Source organism: Crotalus tigris, unplaced genomic scaffold (genome assembly GCF_016545835.1).
Source record: "Crotalus tigris isolate CLP2741 ecotype Arizona unplaced genomic scaffold, ASM1654583v1 scf7180000023635.1308423, whole genome shotgun sequence".
Classification (NCBI taxonomy): Eukaryota; Metazoa; Chordata; class Lepidosauria; order Squamata; family Viperidae; genus Crotalus; species Crotalus tigris.
In genome coordinates this window covers 1,193,697-1,214,265 of record NW_024100092.1, presented here as the reverse complement: position 1 = coordinate 1,214,265, position 20,569 = coordinate 1,193,697, and the positions used below count along the sequence as shown (strand labels likewise).

Genomic DNA, 20,569 nt, shown 5'->3' with positions numbered 1-20,569 from the left:
CGGTAGACAATTCAGGATCCAAATGCAATGCTAATCTACACTGGACACTTTTAATTTAGTTTTCATGGCCGTATCAAGGAGGAAAGGGAACAGGCTCTCTGTGAATTGGAAATAAGCTAGGCCAAATCCCAACACAGTAAACCATGATTATTTATGATTTCAAAAATAAAGCTTCCTTATATTATTTGAGGTCAAGAGAATATTGCCTTACCCGCAGGTAATTTACAAGGCACAAACATCTTGAAATTATCAATTAAAATAACTTAAGTTTTATAACATAGCACAGATTCCAAAACGAATTTTCGAGCCAATCAAATCCCCCGTTTTTCCTAAGAATTTTTTTTATAGAAAACCTACAATGTAGGGGTTTTAATTTATTAAATAATTTTCATGAGTCTTTCTGACAAAGTATAAATTGATATCACAGTCACCCAATCAAAACAATTTGTAGAATCCGACTTAAAAAGAATACAAACGTTACTGTAATATGGTCATTACTTTGTGATTATCTATTAAATTCATCACTAAATCAATGTCTCCGTGCACAGGCTGGTCTTCGGCCAGCTGCGGTTCTACTTTGTAAAGCCAATCTATGAGAGCCTGAAGAGCATCAGTAAACTGTCCAGAAAACAGGAGAGCTTCTTCCAGTTTGTTTTGTCTGAAGAAAGAAGATAAAGACGTTTTTAAATAAACTTTTAAAAAACGCCCTTTCATGTACATTCATTAGGAAAAAATACTATATAAATAAAGGAAAGAGCCAAAATTTATTTGTTTTTAATAAAATAGAAGAAAAGATAAAAACGGTAAAAAGACAAAAAAAAAATATTCTTATCAGGAGTCATAGCCAATTAAAACTGCTCCTTTGTTGCAGCAGTAGTACAGGGGGAAGGATCTCTGTGTTGTTTTCCTTCGTGCCCCAGTGGATATGCAGTAGAAGCACTGAATAAGTTCAGCTGTTCTTTGTCCTACGTAAACCAACTCTTGGATTTACATTTATCCACTCTACAGATTAAACAGCATATTGGTGGTAATAATGGCCACTTTAGGGAGCATGCTTCGTCTTAAAATATGAGAAGTTTCATCTCTTTTGACATTCCAGGAGGCCCTAAGGACCTGTTTATGTTATCAGGCCTGCAGCTCCTAGAGAACTGGAGATTTGCTCAGATGGCTCCACTGTTGAGGTGGCCATTTTTATTCCCTCTTTGCCTAGCAGTTTATATATTTGGGTTTTTTTATACAGTTTATTTAAATTTCTATATATTTCTTTACATCTGATGTTTCTATATTTGTGGTTTTTATTGAATTGTTGTGTGTTGCTCAGAGTCACTTCTGGTAAGATGGGTGGTTAAACCAATTTGACTGATTGATTGAATAAGTAATCCAGAATTTGAGACTGCAAAGCAGTTGCTGCAGTTCTTCTACTGAAATCTTTATCTGAATAAAGATAGGATATTTCTGTTAGTATGCCACTTCCTATCCCCTACACAATCCCCTACTCATCCATCTTCAAGGTGGCTACACGCCCTCACAACACCCCAATGCCAACCCCAACCTTCCCTGAACTTTGACAAAATGTTATGCTTGTTTTCAGATGGATTAATACAACATTGAGATACTGGTGTTTATGTATGTTTGTCAATATTAGTTTCAAGAGAATACTACAGATATTAGGGCAAAATTCATTCCTCTTGGAAAACGAGATCCTCAATTCCAGGCCTAACAGATGTGCAAAGGGAAAAAAAGGTGCACATCTGCAGCCATCTACTTCTCACGGTTAAACACAGATCCCTATGCCATTCTGCAGAAATTGGTTGAGAAGGAGCAGGTCTCATTTCATCACACGGATAAAAAACAAACCATATGCTTAAACTACAGCTGGCTGAGATTTAAGCAGTTTTATTTAAACATTTCCAAAGCTGCATGTGCAGCCAAGAACTCCATCCTGTGGCTCAGAGTGGCCTCTTGTGAGATTAGACTAATCAAGGTCAGATATTGACAATAAATTTAGAGAAAAGCCAATGATATAAAAAAAAGAAAACAGAGTCCTTTCTGCTTAGTACCATGTTTTGTGGCTCATCTTTTAGATGTAATGCATAGCTTTGGGTTCTACCTTTCTACAGATTTTCCACAGACCGTATCCCATTTGTCTCTAAGCTCGCTCAACATGTCATCCAATTTCAGACTGTCATCAGCAAGGGAAGTTTTTTCTTTTAAAGAGCGTCCACTCCTGTTTGTGGTGTCATACATGGAATGTTTGGCTCCAAGAGCTTTTTGGAACTCCTGTGCAAAAATAAGGAAAAACTGTCACAAGAAACAAGCAGGGCATGTAAACTACAGGACAAAACTTATTTTTGCGCTACTTGGAATAGATCACAATGGCTACAATTGGAATACAAACTATAATACAAGCTGTATTTAGGGAAGAAAACTCATAAAATTTCATTGAGATAGCAAGAAACCAGAGCCATTTATTTGCCTTGTAACAACGAAATTAAAACATTGGCAAATCAACTGAATTTCACTGAGCAATAAAAAGGTGTAATCTAAAAGAAACGGCAGAAGAAGTAAGCTCTTCGGTATGGTATAACAGCCCATCAATTTGGGATTAACATAAACAAAACTATTATTATTCTTTTTAATTTAAATGGATCAGAATTGTATGAGCACCAAACACTGTCTGGTTTAGTTGACTTCTGAAGGTGCAAATTGCTTTCCATTTCTTGCTGTTAAAAAATAACACAACAGCCTTCAGGATTGTAGGCATTCTCCATATGGCTAACGAACTCCTTAACAATTTATCACGATGGAGAGCACTATCAATCTCTTCACGTAGTCTTTCAGAAACAAATATTATTTAAATCAAATTGTAAGTAATAAGTTTAAGGCCTTGGTAAGATCAGCTTCAATGACAATTTAAATTGCATGTGCCTGATTTTAAAAACACTTACGTCTTGATCATTCAACACTTTAAACCTCAAAGAGCCTTTCATGCAATAAATATCAAAAGTTATCTGATGCAAGTCTTTGATCAAAGCTGCCCCAGAGCTTTTGTCATTGGGGCCCTAAATATGCACCACGTTTTCACAGAACAAGCAGGAAAAAAAAAAGAACAGTTAACTCTGTATTCTAGCCAGTATTCTGCTTATCTCAGCCAGTGCAATTCTAAATCTGAATTAATTTATACTCTAAAATAAATAACATTTAGAATACATTTCTTGTAAATATGAATTTGATTTCCATCCCTATATATTATACATGTATAGCTTGATCCATATTTCAATTTTATGATTTTGAAATGTTTATTTTCCAGTTTGTAATTAAAATTAGCTACTTTTAAACTATTCCCATTTTCCTGATAATGTTTGTCTTGTACAGATGTGTAGGCAAAATTATATACAGTGATTGCCATGATTTTCCATAAAAGAAATATCTGCTAGTGAAAGCCTGGGTAGGAAATGTTCCCTGCCAACTTCTCTAGCACCCACAATGTTCACTATCAATCTAATCATACTTTTGCCTTCTGTCTAGAGCAGGGTATGCAACCTTGGCTCTTGTGTGACTCACTCCCAGAATTCCTGAGCCAGCATGGCTGACTCAGGAATTCTGGGAGTTCAAGTCCATGAGTCATACAAGTGCCAAGGTTGCCTACCCCTGGTAGAGAAACACATTTAGTTACTAATCAACACTGGCTGGGTGACCCCAGCTCTAAAATAAATTCCCTAGCACAGTGGTTCTCAACCTGTGGGTCGGGACCCCATTTGGGGTCGAATGACCATTTCACAGGGGTCGCCAAACCATGCTGTCCGCCATTTTTTTCCCTTTTTCCCTAGCTGTCCTACTCCCTCTTATTGGTGGCCACACCCACTTGGGGTCACCCACAACATGGGGAACTATATTATGGGGTCACGGCATTAGAAAGGTTGAGAACCACTGCCCTAGCAAATCATAAACAATTGAATAGAATTCTTTATAGAATACAATTCTTTATTGGCCAAGTGTGATTAGACACACAAGGAATTTGTCTCGGCTGCATAAGCTCCGAGCGCACACAAGTGTACAACCTGATATATCATGATCATCATAATAAAATACAGTCATCATAATTCATAAGATAACAACACTCAGTGATAGTCATAGGATACTAAATAATCAATCAATAGGATACTAAACAAAAGCAAAGTAAATCAAGAGATACAAACAACAAAGTTATAGTCATAAGAAGTTAAGGAAATAGGTAATAGGAAAGATGAGACAGATAATATTAATAGTAATACAGCCCTACTAGGTAGTTTGACATCTCAGGGCATAAGACAGTTTTGTGGGAATTAGTTGTTTAGCAGAATGATGGCAGGGGAAAAAAAAATGTCTTTGTATCTAGTTGTTTTGGTGCCCAATGCCCTATAGCAGGGGTCCCCAACCTTGGCAACTTTAAGACCTGTGGACTTCAACTCCCAGAATTCCCTAGCCAGCCATGTTGGCTGGGGAATTCTGGGAGTTGAAGTCCACAGGACTTAAAGTTGCCAAGGTTGGGGACCCCTGGCCTATAGCATCATCTTGACGGAGGAAGTTGAAACAGTTTATGTCCAGGATGCCAAGGATCAGTAACAATTGTCAGTAACAATATTATATCCTATCAATTCTGCATGTAAAATAAACTGTGATAAGCCAATAATACAGCACCTAATTGCTTAAACTCTTTTAAATATTTTTTTTTTAAAACAAATCCCGGGATATGGACTGCATGAACAATACTTTCTGTTATTTTACATTTAAATATACGCATGGTATATAAACTGATAAGAAAGCAATGAATGTGCCTTATTTTGGCACAAATATGAGACAGACATCTTTTTTTTTTTAATTTTGGTTTCTTTCTACTTTTGGCAAAGGCAACTTTCACGGAATAAATCCAAGTAATTCTGGGTATTACACATATCCTGCTTTTTATGTTGATGCAAGATACTAAAACCAATGAAACCTTCAACCGTGATTTGGTGCTTTACTTACTAGCGCAAGTTTCAAGGAAACAGAAGATTACAGCAATATAAACAGACTGCAGCCAAACAATTTGATAAACAGATTTTCCAGGATTGTGGGTGCTGCTTTATTACTATTCTTGTAATGGGAATGAGACGTTGATCATTTTAAACTAAATTAATTATGCTAGTAAGCATGTACACATTGCAAAATTCTCTGGCGTTATCTTCTATGAGCTGATTTAAAATGACGCGAGCTGACAACTTCAGATCCTACCAAATACGTTGTAGACTCACTTAATCCTATAAAATACTTTGGGCTACCTAGATAGCTGATTCAAAACATACTGCTACTGCTCTTATCATAACTTCCTTTCATTCCCCAGAGCCCTGCAGAAGAGACATACCTTCACTGCTCTTCAGAAAAGTACAGGTAGTCCTCGACACACAATGCATTTAGCGACCATTCAAAGTTACAATGGCACAAAAAATAAATTATGACCATTTTTCACAGTTACGACCTTTGAAACATCCCCATGATCAGATTACAATCAAAATTCAGATGCTTGGCAACTGCCTCAGATTATGACTGGTGCCGTATTCTACAGTCACGGGATGAGCTTTTGCGACCTTCTGACAAGCAAGGTCAATGGGGAAGCGAGATTCACTTAACAACCGTGTTATGAACTTAACAACTACAGTGAGTCACTCAACAACTGTGGAAAGGAATGGGGCAAAACTCACTTAATTATTAGTGACTCACCTTATGCTGGGCAAGCTGCATCTTAATTTTGCCTGGATCATTTGCAATTTCCAATTCTGCATCTAAAGTCTTTTCTGAATCATCCAACCATTCAGTAAGTTTGATCCAAGCTTCATGGAACTGCAGAAAAACAAGAGGTACACTTGTGTTTTTCCAGCAATAGACTATCAATAAACATTGCATCTCAAAATATTAAATGTGAAAAAGATAATAATCAAAATCAGGAAATTAAAAATGGGCCCGGACAATATATTAGAAAGAATGGCTTGTTTTCTTTCAAACAGACTTTTTGATTTGCAAATTATTTTACAATAGATATTTGTTCTTTCTTATTCTAATTCTTCCAGAAAGGTTGATATAATACAAGTGTCGCTGATGGATAATTAATTGATGATGCATTAATGCATATGAATAAACCTCGCTATATCTAATGTGAATTTGAAAAATATTTTCATCCACTATTTTATTGGATTCATTGCACAGATGATAATGTCAGACCTCAGGTAAAGTCAACAGTACAATGGAGTCATAGAATCAGAGAGCTGGATCATTTAAGCCAAGTGATTCTGGCTTAAATGATCATTTAAGCCAAGTGATTCTGGCAGTATCTCTTCAGCTACCATGTGAACAGATTGATAAAGACTGTCCGCCATTTACCTGAATGCTTAGTTTGGGCTTAGGGGAAAATGAAAAGAAAAAAGGAGGAGGGGACTTCTACTTATTCAATATCTTTCCAAGAAGCCATGGATGTGCCTTTTGCTCAAAACATGGGAGATGATGGCAGAAACCTGCTAAGTATGAGAGTACGCTTATCTGGGGAAAAAAAAGGGCTAAGGAATGTTTTCTTCATAATTGCTCCATCACTTGCCTGTTACTAATATTTCTCAAAAACAGGTATCAGCTATCAATTTTACTATACAAAGACAAGAACAAGTAACCATTTTAACTTATTTCTTTAAAAATAACCCAACCGACAATTAGTGCATATATGTCCAAGGGAAACATTTGAATCTTTTAATTGCTGCTTTCATCCATGCCTAAGCTCCCCTTACATGCATTCAGCAGAACCATGCTGAATTAACATTAGGTGTAGGAAATGATCCTGAGTCACTCGTCCCCCTCCCCTTTTAAGCTCTTGTTTGAACTAAAAAAAAATCTCAGCATAACAAAGTATATCTCATTTCAGACTACAAACAAGTTGAGAAAGTTAGTTAAGTTTATATAATAATCCTGGGAGCAAAGTGTGTGTTGATCTGAGATATAGTCTTTAAAATTGAGATGGCACACTGCCATGTTACCTGTTTGGCACGCTTTCTTGCATCATCCAAGGCTCTTCCTCTTTCTACTAAACGCTGAACTACTTTTTCCCACCTGCTCTGGACACTAATGAGAAGGTTCTTAATGAGGACAACATCCTGTTTCTGGCTGAAATACTTCAAATGAGTTCCAGTTTTGTCTAGCTGGATAATCCGGTCACGATTAGCATTTACTTCATTGGCAAAGACCTTCCAAAGGAAAAAGGTAATAGTGACATTTGAAAAATATCTCAAAATGTAAAGCTGCCTATTGTATCGGCAGAGAAAATCTATCATGTTACTTAGAAACCAATCTTAAGAAGCTAAATGTTACTGAGCTGATTTATGTACAATTCAGCCCAATGCATCTAGGGTGGAAAGTTATAATTCTGCTCCCTTCTTTCATACCTTGTGTTCATCAATCTGAAATAGGACGGTGTCTAAAATAAGACTTGGCCGAGATGCCACTGTCAAAGTTTGCTCAGCCTGAGTAAGCCAGTTGATAAAATCCTGCAACGAATTATGGAATTCCATTGCCAAACTGAGAGCTTCTTCCAGCTTGATCTGTAAGAACACAACATAATTAACCACAGTGGAAGCATTACAGAATAGTAAATCATGTTATGGTTGAATATAATTTGGAGGAGGCCCATTGCTTTTGGCTTTTCCCCCTAATCATTTTTCTAAGCTAATATTAACATGCATTTTGTTCTAAAACGCTATCTGGATGAAATATTGCTACATAATGGTTAAGTAGAAAAAAAAGAAAAAAATGGGGATTGAGCAAAAGAAAAAAGCATCTCATGTCACATACTGACCTCTTAAAACAAAAACAAATCATTCTTCCATGTTCAATGATAAGACCAAGAAGCATTTAGACAAAAATTCAGAAACACACTTGCTTTCTAGTTTTGATCTTTCTTGCACAAATAGGGACCATGTTTTCAGTACTGTATGAAGGATGTCAAGAATGGCTCAGAAAACCATTGGGTGAAGTTAATCTAATTTAAGCCTTATAATTTGCACAGAAGACTGTTTCTTTCTGCAGAATAAAGGTCCCCGAGTCAATTACCAGCCTAGCTCAAAAACAAAAACTGTACTAAAAGAAAACAGCTGCCCCTGCTATCTTCCAGGGAACACATATCACAAATGACAGAAGAACTTAAGAAACACAGTGAATTTAGCTTATCTTTAAAAATGTTTCACTGACATCTTGACCTCCAAATAAACTGTGGCTCCTAGTGTTCATAAAACAAATTGGTCCATAATCCCAATAGCTCCAAATTTGGGGAGATGTGATCCCAAGATATCTTAAAAGGACTTTGTGACGGAAAGCTTATCTACATCCTAAATGACAGCACATGCAAGGAAGTGAATCTCCCAGACACAACTAAGTGCTTATAGCTAAAAGCTGCAGTACTGAACCAGTCTGTTAATTTCTACTACACTAGTCCTCAACTTACAACCATTCAAAATTACATTGGCACTAAAAAAAATGAGTTATAACCATTTTTCACACTTATGACTGTCATAGCATCCTCAGGGCAACGTGATCAAAATGTGGATGCTTGGCAATTGGTTCATATTTATGATAACTGTGATGTCCTGGGGTCATGTGATCACTTTTGCAACCTTCTGACAAGCAAAATCAACGGGGATGCTACTAACTTAATAATTGCAGTGATTCATTTAATGATGGCAAGAAAGGTGTAAAATAGGTTAAAACTCACTTAACAACGGTTTCCCTTAACAACAGAAATTTTGGGATCAATTGGGGTCATAAGTTGAGGACTATCTGTATATGACTAAAAAAAGAATCCAAAAGATTTTCTCCCCCAAAATATCTTCTGTTTATCCATTTCATTAATTCATTCACTTCTGCTTTTTATATTTGTATTTCTATTGCTTTCAGATGAAATGTATAGTCCAACTCAGATTGTTTTAACTGAGAAAATCATGTTTACTTCTATGAAAGCGTATATTTATCAATAAGTTGCTTCTGACTCCCTAGGCCTAGACACAGCAAGGTCTCTTCACTTAATACTCTGAAGAACTATTATATTCACAATGTCAACAATGCTCTTAAAGCATATTGTATATTTCCAAATGACAAAATGATGGATTAGGGGACTGTTTATTCCTCAAGCCTGTGATCAGTACACTCTAAAGAGACATTTTTGTTTTACAGACTGGATTACTCCTTAGTTTACTCATATGGTTTTCCTTATGGGCATGGATGTTTGGCATTATTTACTACACAGATTACATGGGTCCATTAACTCTTGCTAAAGAACATCACAACCCTCCTACGCTGAAAATAATCTAACATTGAGATTCCTAAATGCATATACAAATTTCTCATATTCATTCTATAACATACTTTTCTTTCGCTGAGTTTGGTCTCTACTGATTCCCATTTTTCTTTAAGATTATTTATATCCTGCTCAACATTAGTTTCCATAGACTCTGGGCATCTTGCAATCATCTGTAGGCCCTTCTGCATCAGACATTTGTATGTTTCTTCCTTAGTTTCAAAGGCAACACAAAGTTCCTAGACAGAAAGAGAAAACAGCTAAACCATTTACAATAAAGGTTGATTCTAAACTATTGGCCTCTAAAGCAGTTGTAGGGAATTGTTCTATTGACTGTGGGCGTTATTTTTGTGGTGAAAGGTTGTGTGAGTTAAATAAATACACATTCTGGATAATATGAAACATTCACCAGATATCACTAGGAATGTGCCCATAACAGCATACAGAATTGTGTGCATTCTTCGGTTAAAATGAATTAACAATTTAAAAAGCTTAATGCATGAGTTTCATAAGTCTTTATAGGCATTCTGTTTGTTATGTACTTTGAATAAATATTTGAGCAAATATTTTAATGTTATTTGTTAAATAATCTTCATGGTTATTTTGCACAACTGGCCTTGCAGAATTCTGGGATCATGCGAGACCAAAGACATTTCTACAATTTCATCTGTGGAGGCTTCAATCCACAACAAAGAATATCCAAATTCCAAATTCAGAAAAACTTTATTATTTAGTGAATGGTTATCTTTCAGAAATAATTTTTTTCCTGGAATAAAAATGCCTTTTATTTTAGCAAAGCATTTCTGCAACTGAAAAGTAACTCAGGAAAATCTGATCTATTACTCAGATGCAAAGAAATTCATTAAAAAAAAAAAAACCTACCCAAGAGAGAGGCATTCTCAATCACATCTTTGCATTTCAGACCTACACTGGAATCTTGGCAATGCTTACCAAACCACTAACTATAAGTTATGAATATGCAAGTAAAACTGGGCCTGGGCATGTTATATTCCAAGTCCTCGAGATAGGCATATTTTAATGAGCCTTCAACTCACTGAAAATAAAGTAATCCAACTGTACTGTCTTGACACACAAAAAAATAGACTCTGTCTTTATATGCTGGCAACTGGAGTTGGATGGATTAAGAAATAATAAATGGATAATAAAGTTGAGAGATTAAGACACATAATAGCAAGTTCTCTATTTGGAGAACTTGGAGGAAATTAACAGTTTGGTATTAGGACAAGTGGATACGAAGAACATAATTTATATATACAACTTTATAGCAGATAACCAGAGACCCTTATTTCCTTAAAATTGTTTTTTTCTCTAAACTAATGTGAGGATTGTTCACCTATGGTAATTTACAAAATTAATGCCTTTAGAGTTATTTTCCTGTGCAGAATTTGCACATTTTTCATTCCAAACAGCCACAAAGGGTTAGTTTCCAAATTTGGGCCATTCACACTGCTAAGATCCTTACCATATGGGTATTAAGCTGCTCTCTTGCAGTCTCTGGTAAGCCACCAACAGGCTTTGATGCCAAAAGGTGACGCTCAGTTTCTGTCAGCCATTGTTGTAAGTCTTCAACATCACCATGGAAACCCTGGGCCTAAACAAAATGTCATCGTAACACTTCAGAGCATATTTCATTACAAAGGCTTGCTGTATCATCAGCTAAGGCATTGCAAATGTTGAACACAGTTAATCACAGAATTTTTAAAAGTCTACAGACCTAAAAGGAACTGCTGTTAAATTAAGAATTCCCTAAACAAAAAAAAAATAAGTTTCCATAGAATAAGTTAAAACAAAAATTATACATACAGTGAAGCGTTATTGAGAGGAAAAAAAGAAAGGAAAAAAAAAACTAAATAACCTTATACCAATTATATAAAATGTATTGCTGATTTACAGTTCAAATCCCAATTTATGACTAGGAATTTCCTCTTGGAAGCTAAAAATACACACAGAACAATCTGTCCAATTTAAGATTTCTAATTAAGTATTTCAAGTTATTAGTAATTTATAAAAATTATATTCCAATGTTTTAATATTGCAGAGAGATAGCAAACTGTAAGGAGAATTTTTAAAGTGCCTACCTTTGGCTTCAATGGGCCCAAATTTAACTCAATACACCTGGATGATCTTTTACACAACTTCTCATACACACCTGGATCAAAGCACTGTCCAGCTGCTGTTTCCTTTTTTCTGTTTTTTCCAAGACATTTTGCCATCGTTGATTCAGAAGCTCAAGTTTGCTTTGTAGATTGCTAGCTTCTTCCACAGCACTTGATTGAATCAGGTCATTTCCCGCTTTTTTAACTGTTTCCACAGTAGACTGGTGAGCCAAGACATCATTTTGCAGCACCTGAAGCAACAAAAGCTTGTAAGCTTCCTTTCTGTCATTTTTTTTTAAAAAAGCCACTCATTTTATTCAATTACCCTCTATAACATCATGATTTCAATAAAACCTAATTTTTAGAAATACCGTAGTACAAATTAGAAGGTTTGCATAATTGAGTAAATCCTTTGAGATATAAAAGCTATCCACTTTGAATAACAATTCTTACTTCTTTGGGATGTTCTAGAGCACCTGGGGAATTCTGGGAGTTGAGAGCCACACATCTTAAAAGTTGCCAAAGTTGAGAAACACTGCTCTAGAGAGTCAATAGCAACAGCATTTAGACTTATATATCGCTTCAGAGTGCTTTACAGCCCTCTCTAAGCAGTTTTACAGAGTCACCCCCCCCCCCAACAATCTGGATCCTTATTTTACTGACCTCAGAAGGATTGAAGGCTGAGTCAACCTTGAGCTGCTCAGGATTGAACTCCTGGCTGTGGGCAGAATTAGCCAGCAATATTGCATTCTAACCACTACACCACTGCACTTATGACTTGTGGTTTTAATGATTGAAAAAAAAAAGTATTAATAGAAAAAAGTGAGCTTTTTTGTAATCATAGAGCAAGAGTTAATTTTGTAATCATACTTATATTTGCTGAAGAGAAAATTGGAAGCTTTTTTCTATTTTGTTTTAATTTTCTCACTATATATTTTTTTCCTTCTAAGGTTTTAAAGCTCAAAAAAAAATTGCTTTCCGTGTGCTCAATTGTTCAGATCATCCCTATCTAACTGTATAATTCTAAAACATGCATACACATTCATTAATTTTAATATATAGTAAAACCAATGTTATTTCCAGTTTGTTTTGATACCACTTGTAAACAGTATTTCATTTAATTTACATTTTATTTGTTTGGACATTATTTTTTGAAAACTGAACATAAAACATACTATGTGTAATTATTGTGTAACCAGTAGGAAATCAGATACCTGTTCCAAAAGTATAGGAGCAAGTTGGAGTCGCCTAACCTACAATCTGAGTAGAAGTTCTCTTTCTTGCGCACAAGCAAAAAAAATCCTTTGTAATGTGACTGTGTTTGCTATGTTTATTGTTTTATGCATTTTTGCTGCATGCCACCCAGAGTCATTTCTTGTGAGATATGAATTTGATGGATAAATAAAATAAAGTGAGCAATACAAAAGAGGCATGACTCAAGAAAACAGGCATGCAGGAGATAGCGTTATAAGAAAAGGGGCTTGGGAGCCAGTCTTCAGTTAGGAAACAAACTTTCAAGCCTTGAATCTGAGTTCCTGAATATGTGTTCCTTCTGGTTTCCTGACTGATTGTGGACTGGCACATGATTAACTTGGCTCTTATTTCTGGATTTGTCTGCACGGAAGTTTGGCTTCTGAAATATGCTTGCTTTTTCCTGAGTTCTGCATTCATGCACTCTGTTGAGATTTGAGCTCACATAAGGACCGTTTTTCAATATTTGACCTATTTCAACTGTTAATATGGAGCAGTTATTTCCATTCAGCAATTATATCTAACAATGAAGCCCAGACATACATGATGTTTGGCCAGCTCAATTTCAATAGCCTTGGGGTCACCTCCCACTGGCCTCTGTTCATTCAACAGGTCTTCAGTGTGTGTCAGCCATGTCAACAACTCATCCAGAGCATGCTGGAACTGCCCCAAAGCTAATAAAGCACCTTCCAGTTTATGCTGTTCAAAAACAAGAACATAAAAATTGAAACCATGACACAAATGCTAAATCTTCAAGCATTTCAGTATGTACTGAGAACTCATATGAACACCTAGAAGCGCCACCCAAAATTTATTTTACATATAAAATCTGAAAACCAGACTAGAGAAGAACATTTAAAGCAAATAACATATTTATTGTAATTATTTAAGAATTCTTGAGTGGCTTATGTTTATCTCATTTACCTTATGAATGGTTAACATGAGAGTCAATGACTTTAAAACTCCATGATAGATTTGGCATTTAAATCTTAATATATCAAAGTCCAAGAACGTGCTCACTGTGAACCTCACATCTTGTTGCAATATTTTGTTTTTAATTTTTAAAAATTGTATTAGTAAAATATAACAAATAATATAGTATATTTGATCATAAGGAGGGGAGAAGAAATTAGGAAAAAGAAAATTAATAAGAAATCTATTACTATTAATCTCCTGGTGGGAAACAAGGAAGTTTAGAAATGTGCTGGAGACGTTAATGTTCGTTATGCCATTTTCTTTTCAGTTTGTTATATACTGTTTAAAAATACTCAAAGGAAATAGGATGACAAAATATGTATTTGATCAATATCCAATACACATAATTGCTTATATATCATTATGTATTAGTTACAACAAATGATATGATTGCTATTTGAAATACAGAGATCTTAATATGCCTTTGTTCAAATATTCCATTACACTTTCAGAAAATATGCTGCTACGTAGAGTAAACTTTCAGCCAAATTTAATTTACCTGTCGGCTAATGATTTTATTCTCCAGACATTCCCATAATAACCTGAGTTCAGACAAAGGATCTTGAACAGTATGCTTCTCACTTTCCTCTGTAACTTTTTTCAACAACAGTTCAGCCTGATGGTTCAGTCGTTCCATTTCTATCTGTTGTTGGTAGGCTTCTTTTTTAAATTGCTGTAGAAATTCAAGAACACAAACATCAAAGGGGGATACCACCTTGTCCTTGTTAGTTTGTTGTGAAATTTAGTGTCAGACTTTCCCTGAGCAGTTTTCTGCTTAAGGAAAACTATTTTTACCAAAAAAGTGCTAAAAGAAGCCCGAGGTCTCTAAAAAAATTACTATAAAATGTTGAAAATCTTTTTTTTCTTCTTCTAGGGCAGGGGTGTCAAACTGCTGGCCCACAAACCAGATGCATCATAGCAAAACTGTGCCCATCCCATTGCCAGCAATGGCAAAAAAATCGCGGTATGTCGCGACACATCACGTGACGTTGCGGGTTTGACATCCCTGTTCTAGGGAAAGCTTGTTTTGAATGAAAAACCTTTCTGGGAACAGAATGAAATCTATAGAACTTTCTAACCTAGTATTTTTCACAAGTTTAGACAACTAAAGCACACTTCTTTTCTGAAATATAAATGGACAGCATACTCCATCATCCTTATTATCTGAAATGTTTCACACTGAATTTAGTCCATAAAACAGGAAGTCTTTCAAAGCTTCCTCAAAGCGAAGGTAATGTTGATAGAGCTCTTCACTGGAAGTGACCGAACCCAATTACACCTGGTGCAGAGATCCATCCCCAGAAGAAATTAACTGAAGGGAGGGAATCCATAGTAATATATCACACACAAGAGGGGCATCCTCCTCTGTGACTGAACATTTTGGACGCCTGGGTAACTTACAATGCAAAGCTTTGACAAGTTCAAAACTCCGCAACCCTTTCTGCCTGGAACAGAATCGAAGTAGATGACTATCAAGTGGTGGATATATTCACTGCGTTCTCTTTTGCAAAATGTATCTTCTTATTTTTTTAAACTGAGGCATATGACAGGAGGAAGTAAAATAAATCAGAGAGCTTTTTCTAGATGAACAATTGTGAGGAGGGGGGAACAACACACAGTCTACTTTTTGTATTGTATTTCAATTTTTAAGGATTTATGAGCCATTATGTTCCCATTTTATTAAAAGCCATTGCTTCAAAGCTTTAAAGTCCTTTTTAATAAACCTTATCAGAACAAAGAACAGATACGTATCACATAACACAATTTGATCTAAGTGCACAGGGGCAAGGCAGCTTTTCCGAAGACCCATGTGAGAAGGATCCCACTGGGTACTGTTTTCTGTTCCAACAAAACTTATGATACCATGGACTTCTCCCACCTTCCCCCCACTTCGTTGACAAGCATTAAAAAAATCTTGACTTGGTTTCTGTGGCTCCAACTGTCTCTCTAGTAAAGATATTGAGAGGTGCATCTGGATGAGTTATGTAGTGATTACAAAAGAATGAAGCAGAGACATGCAGAAAACTTTCACATTCTGCTAAGCCAGGGTGATGTATCACTATAATTGTCTGACTCAGTCCCTAATGATTTCTTAACCCTTGCTTTCAATTTTAATACAAATGTTGGAATCCTAATTTTTCAGTATCAAATCACTGTGCAAAGCTTATTTTGGCTGATGGTTTCCTGTTTATTTTTACAACTTGTCCACTTCGGCTTTGCACATGCAAAAACAGAGTTAAGACTGGATCATCTAGTCTAAAACACTGCTGCAAAACAGGATATCTCATATTATCTCCATTTCCTGTGTAAAATGCACAACAGTATCCAGGTATTATGAACAGAATGAGTCATCTTTTCATTCTAAACCGTCTTTTGGAATTCACTGAGGTTTTCTGTTTCATACACCAGAAGGCTGGGAATGGAATGAATTCTGAAAATTTAAGAATAATCCACGGTATCCAAAATGAAGGAGCTTCACACATTTTAAAGGGGAAATGGGGTGCTTAAGGAAACAATGCAGCGAGAAGAAATGACCTTGTATTAAAAATACCCCTCACAATTATCTTTTCAAAGAAAAAAAAAGGAATTTCATTTTATGCCATGCTCACAAGACAGATAGGAATTCAATTTATACAGTACAAAGTAGCTGCAACATGATCCAAGATACCATTCCTCACAAGAAGATTTAAAAGAGAAAGTTACGTTTCTTACCTTCATTTCTTCTGTTTGCTGTTTTACTGTTTCTAGGTCTGTTCCAACTGGTGACATTGAAGCTAATTTACTACCAGCAATATCCACCCAATCAAACATAGCCTGTCAAAATAATATAATTAAAATAACAGGGCAAAAAGATGATGTAGCATATTAAAAATGAGCTGTGTATATAGAGAATACTGTTTGTTACATTAGAAGAACGGCAAGAATTTATACATTTATGCTCAGTTTTTCGCATACTATATATTTTGCCATTTCTTTTAAAATTCTGATTTGCCCTTATGCATAATGACATCTTGACACGTTTCCCCACCCCAGTTGCTCTGAAGTTTAGACAACATTCTGAAGTAGTTTTAGGATTTGGAGGGGAAGTTGGGAGACATGAAGAAGAAAGTCCTGTCTTGTCTAACATAGGATAAAGCCTTTTGGTCTAGAATAGAACAGCTTCCTTTGAAAGCTGCCAATTCATTTGCTGTGATCCTGAATTTCTTCAATTAACCTTTGAAAGAAGTTTATGAACGTTGGTGTGTGTTGTGGGTTTTGTGTGTGGGTATGTGTCAAAACAGGCAAGATGCAAGTCCTGCCTCTGTTTTGTGTGTGTGGATGCGATGGTGCATCTGTCATCTTGAATCTGCCACAGATGCCAATATATCTCTGTATAACTTCAATCAAGATGTCCTCAGTCCACTCTAAGAACTTGCCGATATGGAATCTTCTACCTAGAGATGCCATAGACCTGACATTGATGCAGTCCCTCTTCATCACCAAAATGCAACGAGGCTTCCTTTAAGGTGGGGAAGCTATGCCATTACCTTTCAACTCAGGTCTAACTCCACAGGAAATGCCAGAAAGGCAGTTTAGCAGCATTTCCTTTGGAGTTGCAAAGATGAGTGGCTTCCCACTAGTGGGAGTTTCTTCCTGGTTGAAGTAAAGATGCCATTAGACTTAGGCTACTTCCCTATAGCCTTCAGCAGCTTGGCTTTGTGGCTGTTGCTCTTTGCGCTGAAAAAAAAAATGCTGTCCAGAAGTGAAGATGGGGATGGGGCATGGACACAAGCCATTTTCCCACCCTTTATTTTTTATTTACTCAAAGAGGGCAATGTTCTTATCTCTGGGAAGATGCTGCTCTGGGTGGGGGCTGCGTCAGAGAAGGCACGCTTCCTCAGTCCTACAAGATGACAACATTTAATAGAAGGGACTGACTTCAAACCAGTACTCAGTGAACTAATCACTTAGTCTACTAAGCTTAATGGGACCCGTTCAGATAATGAGTACAAGATTTCCATTTAAGTAAAATATTCCTAACTATTGGAAAAAATTGGTATAGATATAATATGCATCATCTGTCGCAGACAGATAATGTCTATGAGCCGAAGTGGTGAAGCAGAGATTTCATTTGGAATTGTAAATGACCCAATTATGTTAAATCTTATAATGTGCTGAGCAGGTAATATTTAGCCAGGCCAATGAAGTAATACAATAGGATTTTAGAAAATGTGAAATGATGTTCACTGAGTGAAATCCAACCTTCTACCATTATAGATGTCACAAATAATTATGAATAGTTTGAGCTTAAATCAATGAAATTTGTTTAAACTCACATAAATGAAATGTACTGTAAAAAATTGCACAGGAAAAACAATTTTAACCACGGAATAAATTTGTAGATTTAATATTAAAAGGGGCATTTAATGTACAACAAAGACACTGACAAAGATTGCATCTCTTTCTATAGTTTAACCACTCACCTTTTTAAAGACTTTGCTTGAAAAATCTACAGCTAAATCAAGTACGGGTAGTCCTCGACTTACAACAGTTCATTCAGTGTCCTTTCAAAGTTACAACAGCACTGAAAAAAGTGACCTATGACCATTTTTTACACTTAGGACTGCTGCAGCATTCCCATGGTCACGTGATTTATATCGGGATGCTTGACAACAGTTTCATATTTATGACAGTTGCAGTGTCCCGAAGTCATGTGATCACCTTTTGCAACCTTCTGACAAGCAAAGTCAATGGGGAAGCCTGGTTCACTTAACAACTGTGTTACTAATTGAACAACTGCAGTGATTCACTTAACAAATGCGGCAAGAAAAGTCGTAAAATGGGGCAAAGCTCATTTAACAAATTTCTCACTTAGCAACATAAATTCTGGGCTCAGTTGTGGATGTTGGTTCACATTTACGATGGTTGCAGTATCTTGTGGTCACACGATCTAATTCACTCAATGATTGCGGTGATTTGTTTAATGACCATGCTAAGATGGTCGTAAAACTGGGCTCAGTCAATCGCATCACTTAGCGACAGAAATTTCAGACCCAATTGTGGTCGTAGGTTGAGGACTACCTGTACACACTTTCAGTAGGGTGCCTCCTGATCTACTTACAGATATTTTTTTACTTATAACCATTCATTCAGTGACTGTTCGAAATTGATGTTGCTGGGGGGAAAAAAGGATTTTTGATCTGTGCCTGAAATTATGTTCATTGCAGCACCCCAGTATGATCAAAATTTGGGCACTTGGCAATCAACCCACACTTACCCTATTGAGGTGCTTCAATTCCCCCCACTTGCCTGTCTCTCCCCCCCCCATCTCTTCCCTTTTGGTTGCCCTACACCAGTAATGGCGAACTTTTTAGAGACTGAGTGCCCAAACTGCAACCCAAAACCCACTTATGCATTGTCAGGTGCCGGGAGGGTGTGGCCCATTGGCTGGGCATGGTCCATTGGGTGGGTGGGGCCCATTGGCTGGGCGTGGCTGCAGTGGAAACGGCAGACTGGGTGGGACTAAAAAGTTCAGTCAATCAATTCCAACTTTGCAAGATCCTTTTTTTCCCCGCGAGAAGCTGAAATTGACTGATTGATTTTTTTTTTTTTTGTACACGGCAGCAGAGGTCTAAAGCAAAAAGGTTTTATAAAACCCAGCTGAAGGCTTAGGACTGGGGCGACGGCACCCGTGCCCACAGAGAAGGCTCTGAGTGCTGCCTCTGGCACCCGTGCCATAGGTTCGCCACCACTGCCCTACACTTTTCCTTGTGGGGTCACAAGCAGCCATAGAAACATATAGCTCCATGGCTGCTTGCCATAACCGAAGAAAGCCTCAGTAAGTGCCAGCAGACATTCATTTGCCCGGCTGCCTCCTCTCCCCAGCCTCATGTGGGCTCCAGCCTGCCCCAGCAAGCATTCCTTCCCAGTTCCCAGCACTAACATTTCACCTTTTGTGCCTAGTAACTCACTGTTGTCTCTTTTGGGACCCAGCTTCCCAGGCAAATGTTTCCTGCACACTGCTCAAGGTTTTAGATTTGGGACAGGGTTGGGGGGAGATTTCCAATAGCTTGAGCTATCTTGGAAATGGGGGATGGGGTGATTCCCAAAGACAGTACAGCATTCCAAATCTTCTCACACCCCCCCCCCCATCATTTATGAAAAAGACAGGTGCTTTAAAAAAGAGTAGATCACTTCTCTGGTCAGAAGTACTTTTTCCAAATCATTTTCAAAGCAAGCACAACCGTATATTTATAGATTTTGAAGAATAATTAGGTCGTTATTAAAACATTTCACGATCCCTAATTGTTTTGTTTTGTTTTTAAGCAATACCTTTCCAAATATCCTACCAAGAAAACATTATAAACAAACTGAATTTAAAGACGTACCTGCAGTCCATCTTGATACTGAACAGCAGCCTGCATAGCATCTTCAAGTTTGTCAACACGTTCCTTCCATGCTTTATTTAAGCCATCCCAAATGGAATTTAGCTACATTTTAAATGGTGAGTAAAATTTAAAGAGTTTTTAAGTCTTTAAAAATATATATTAAAATGTACTGATTACAATACAAAGAATAGTTTAAATATCTCTAAAATTGCAAGGAGAGGGAGAGTTCTAATTAGTTATTAAAAGTTAACATAGTTTTCAATGTCATTTCCAATTAAGATTAGAATTCCTTTCATTCAAACTTTAGGACCGCAGTGGTTTTATTTTATTCAGCAGAAGAGCATAAGCCACGTATGTTGAAAATATATAGTTCAATTATTATTAAAACGTAAAAAAAAATTCAGAAATCGTAGACAATTGGTATTGACAATTTGGTATATCTAAATCAGTGTCTGACTCAATATAAGCCATGCTCTCCCAAAATTAGAGGTTTCTAGTCCCTTCAGAGAACC

At 36.6% G+C, this 20,569-nt stretch overlaps 1 protein-coding gene across 42 annotated transcripts in view; it reads right to left on the bottom strand.

Moving 5' to 3' along the window:
* Window positions 1-20,569, bottom strand: part of DST (dystonin) — a 314,302-nt gene that overhangs the window by 24,028 nt on the left and 269,705 nt on the right. For all 42 annotated transcript variants that reach the window (XM_039320283.1, XM_039320278.1, XM_039320288.1 and 39 more), the window contains 12 exons: window positions 20,058-20,159; window positions 16,402-16,503; window positions 14,189-14,362; window positions 13,258-13,413; window positions 11,517-11,714; window positions 10,830-10,958; window positions 9,415-9,585; window positions 7,443-7,598; window positions 7,038-7,244; window positions 5,740-5,859; window positions 2,111-2,280; window positions 499-658 (listed from right to left, as the gene is read on the bottom strand). In XM_039320283.1, the coding sequence (XP_039176217.1) occupies window positions 499-658; window positions 2,111-2,280; window positions 5,740-5,859; window positions 7,038-7,244; window positions 7,443-7,598; window positions 9,415-9,585; window positions 10,830-10,958; window positions 11,517-11,714; window positions 13,258-13,413; window positions 14,189-14,362; window positions 16,402-16,503; window positions 20,058-20,159 (1,845 nt within the window). The remainder of the gene's footprint in view (window positions 1-498; window positions 659-2,110; window positions 2,281-5,739; window positions 5,860-7,037; window positions 7,245-7,442; window positions 7,599-9,414; window positions 9,586-10,829; window positions 10,959-11,516; window positions 11,715-13,257; window positions 13,414-14,188; window positions 14,363-16,401; window positions 16,504-20,057; window positions 20,160-20,569) is intronic.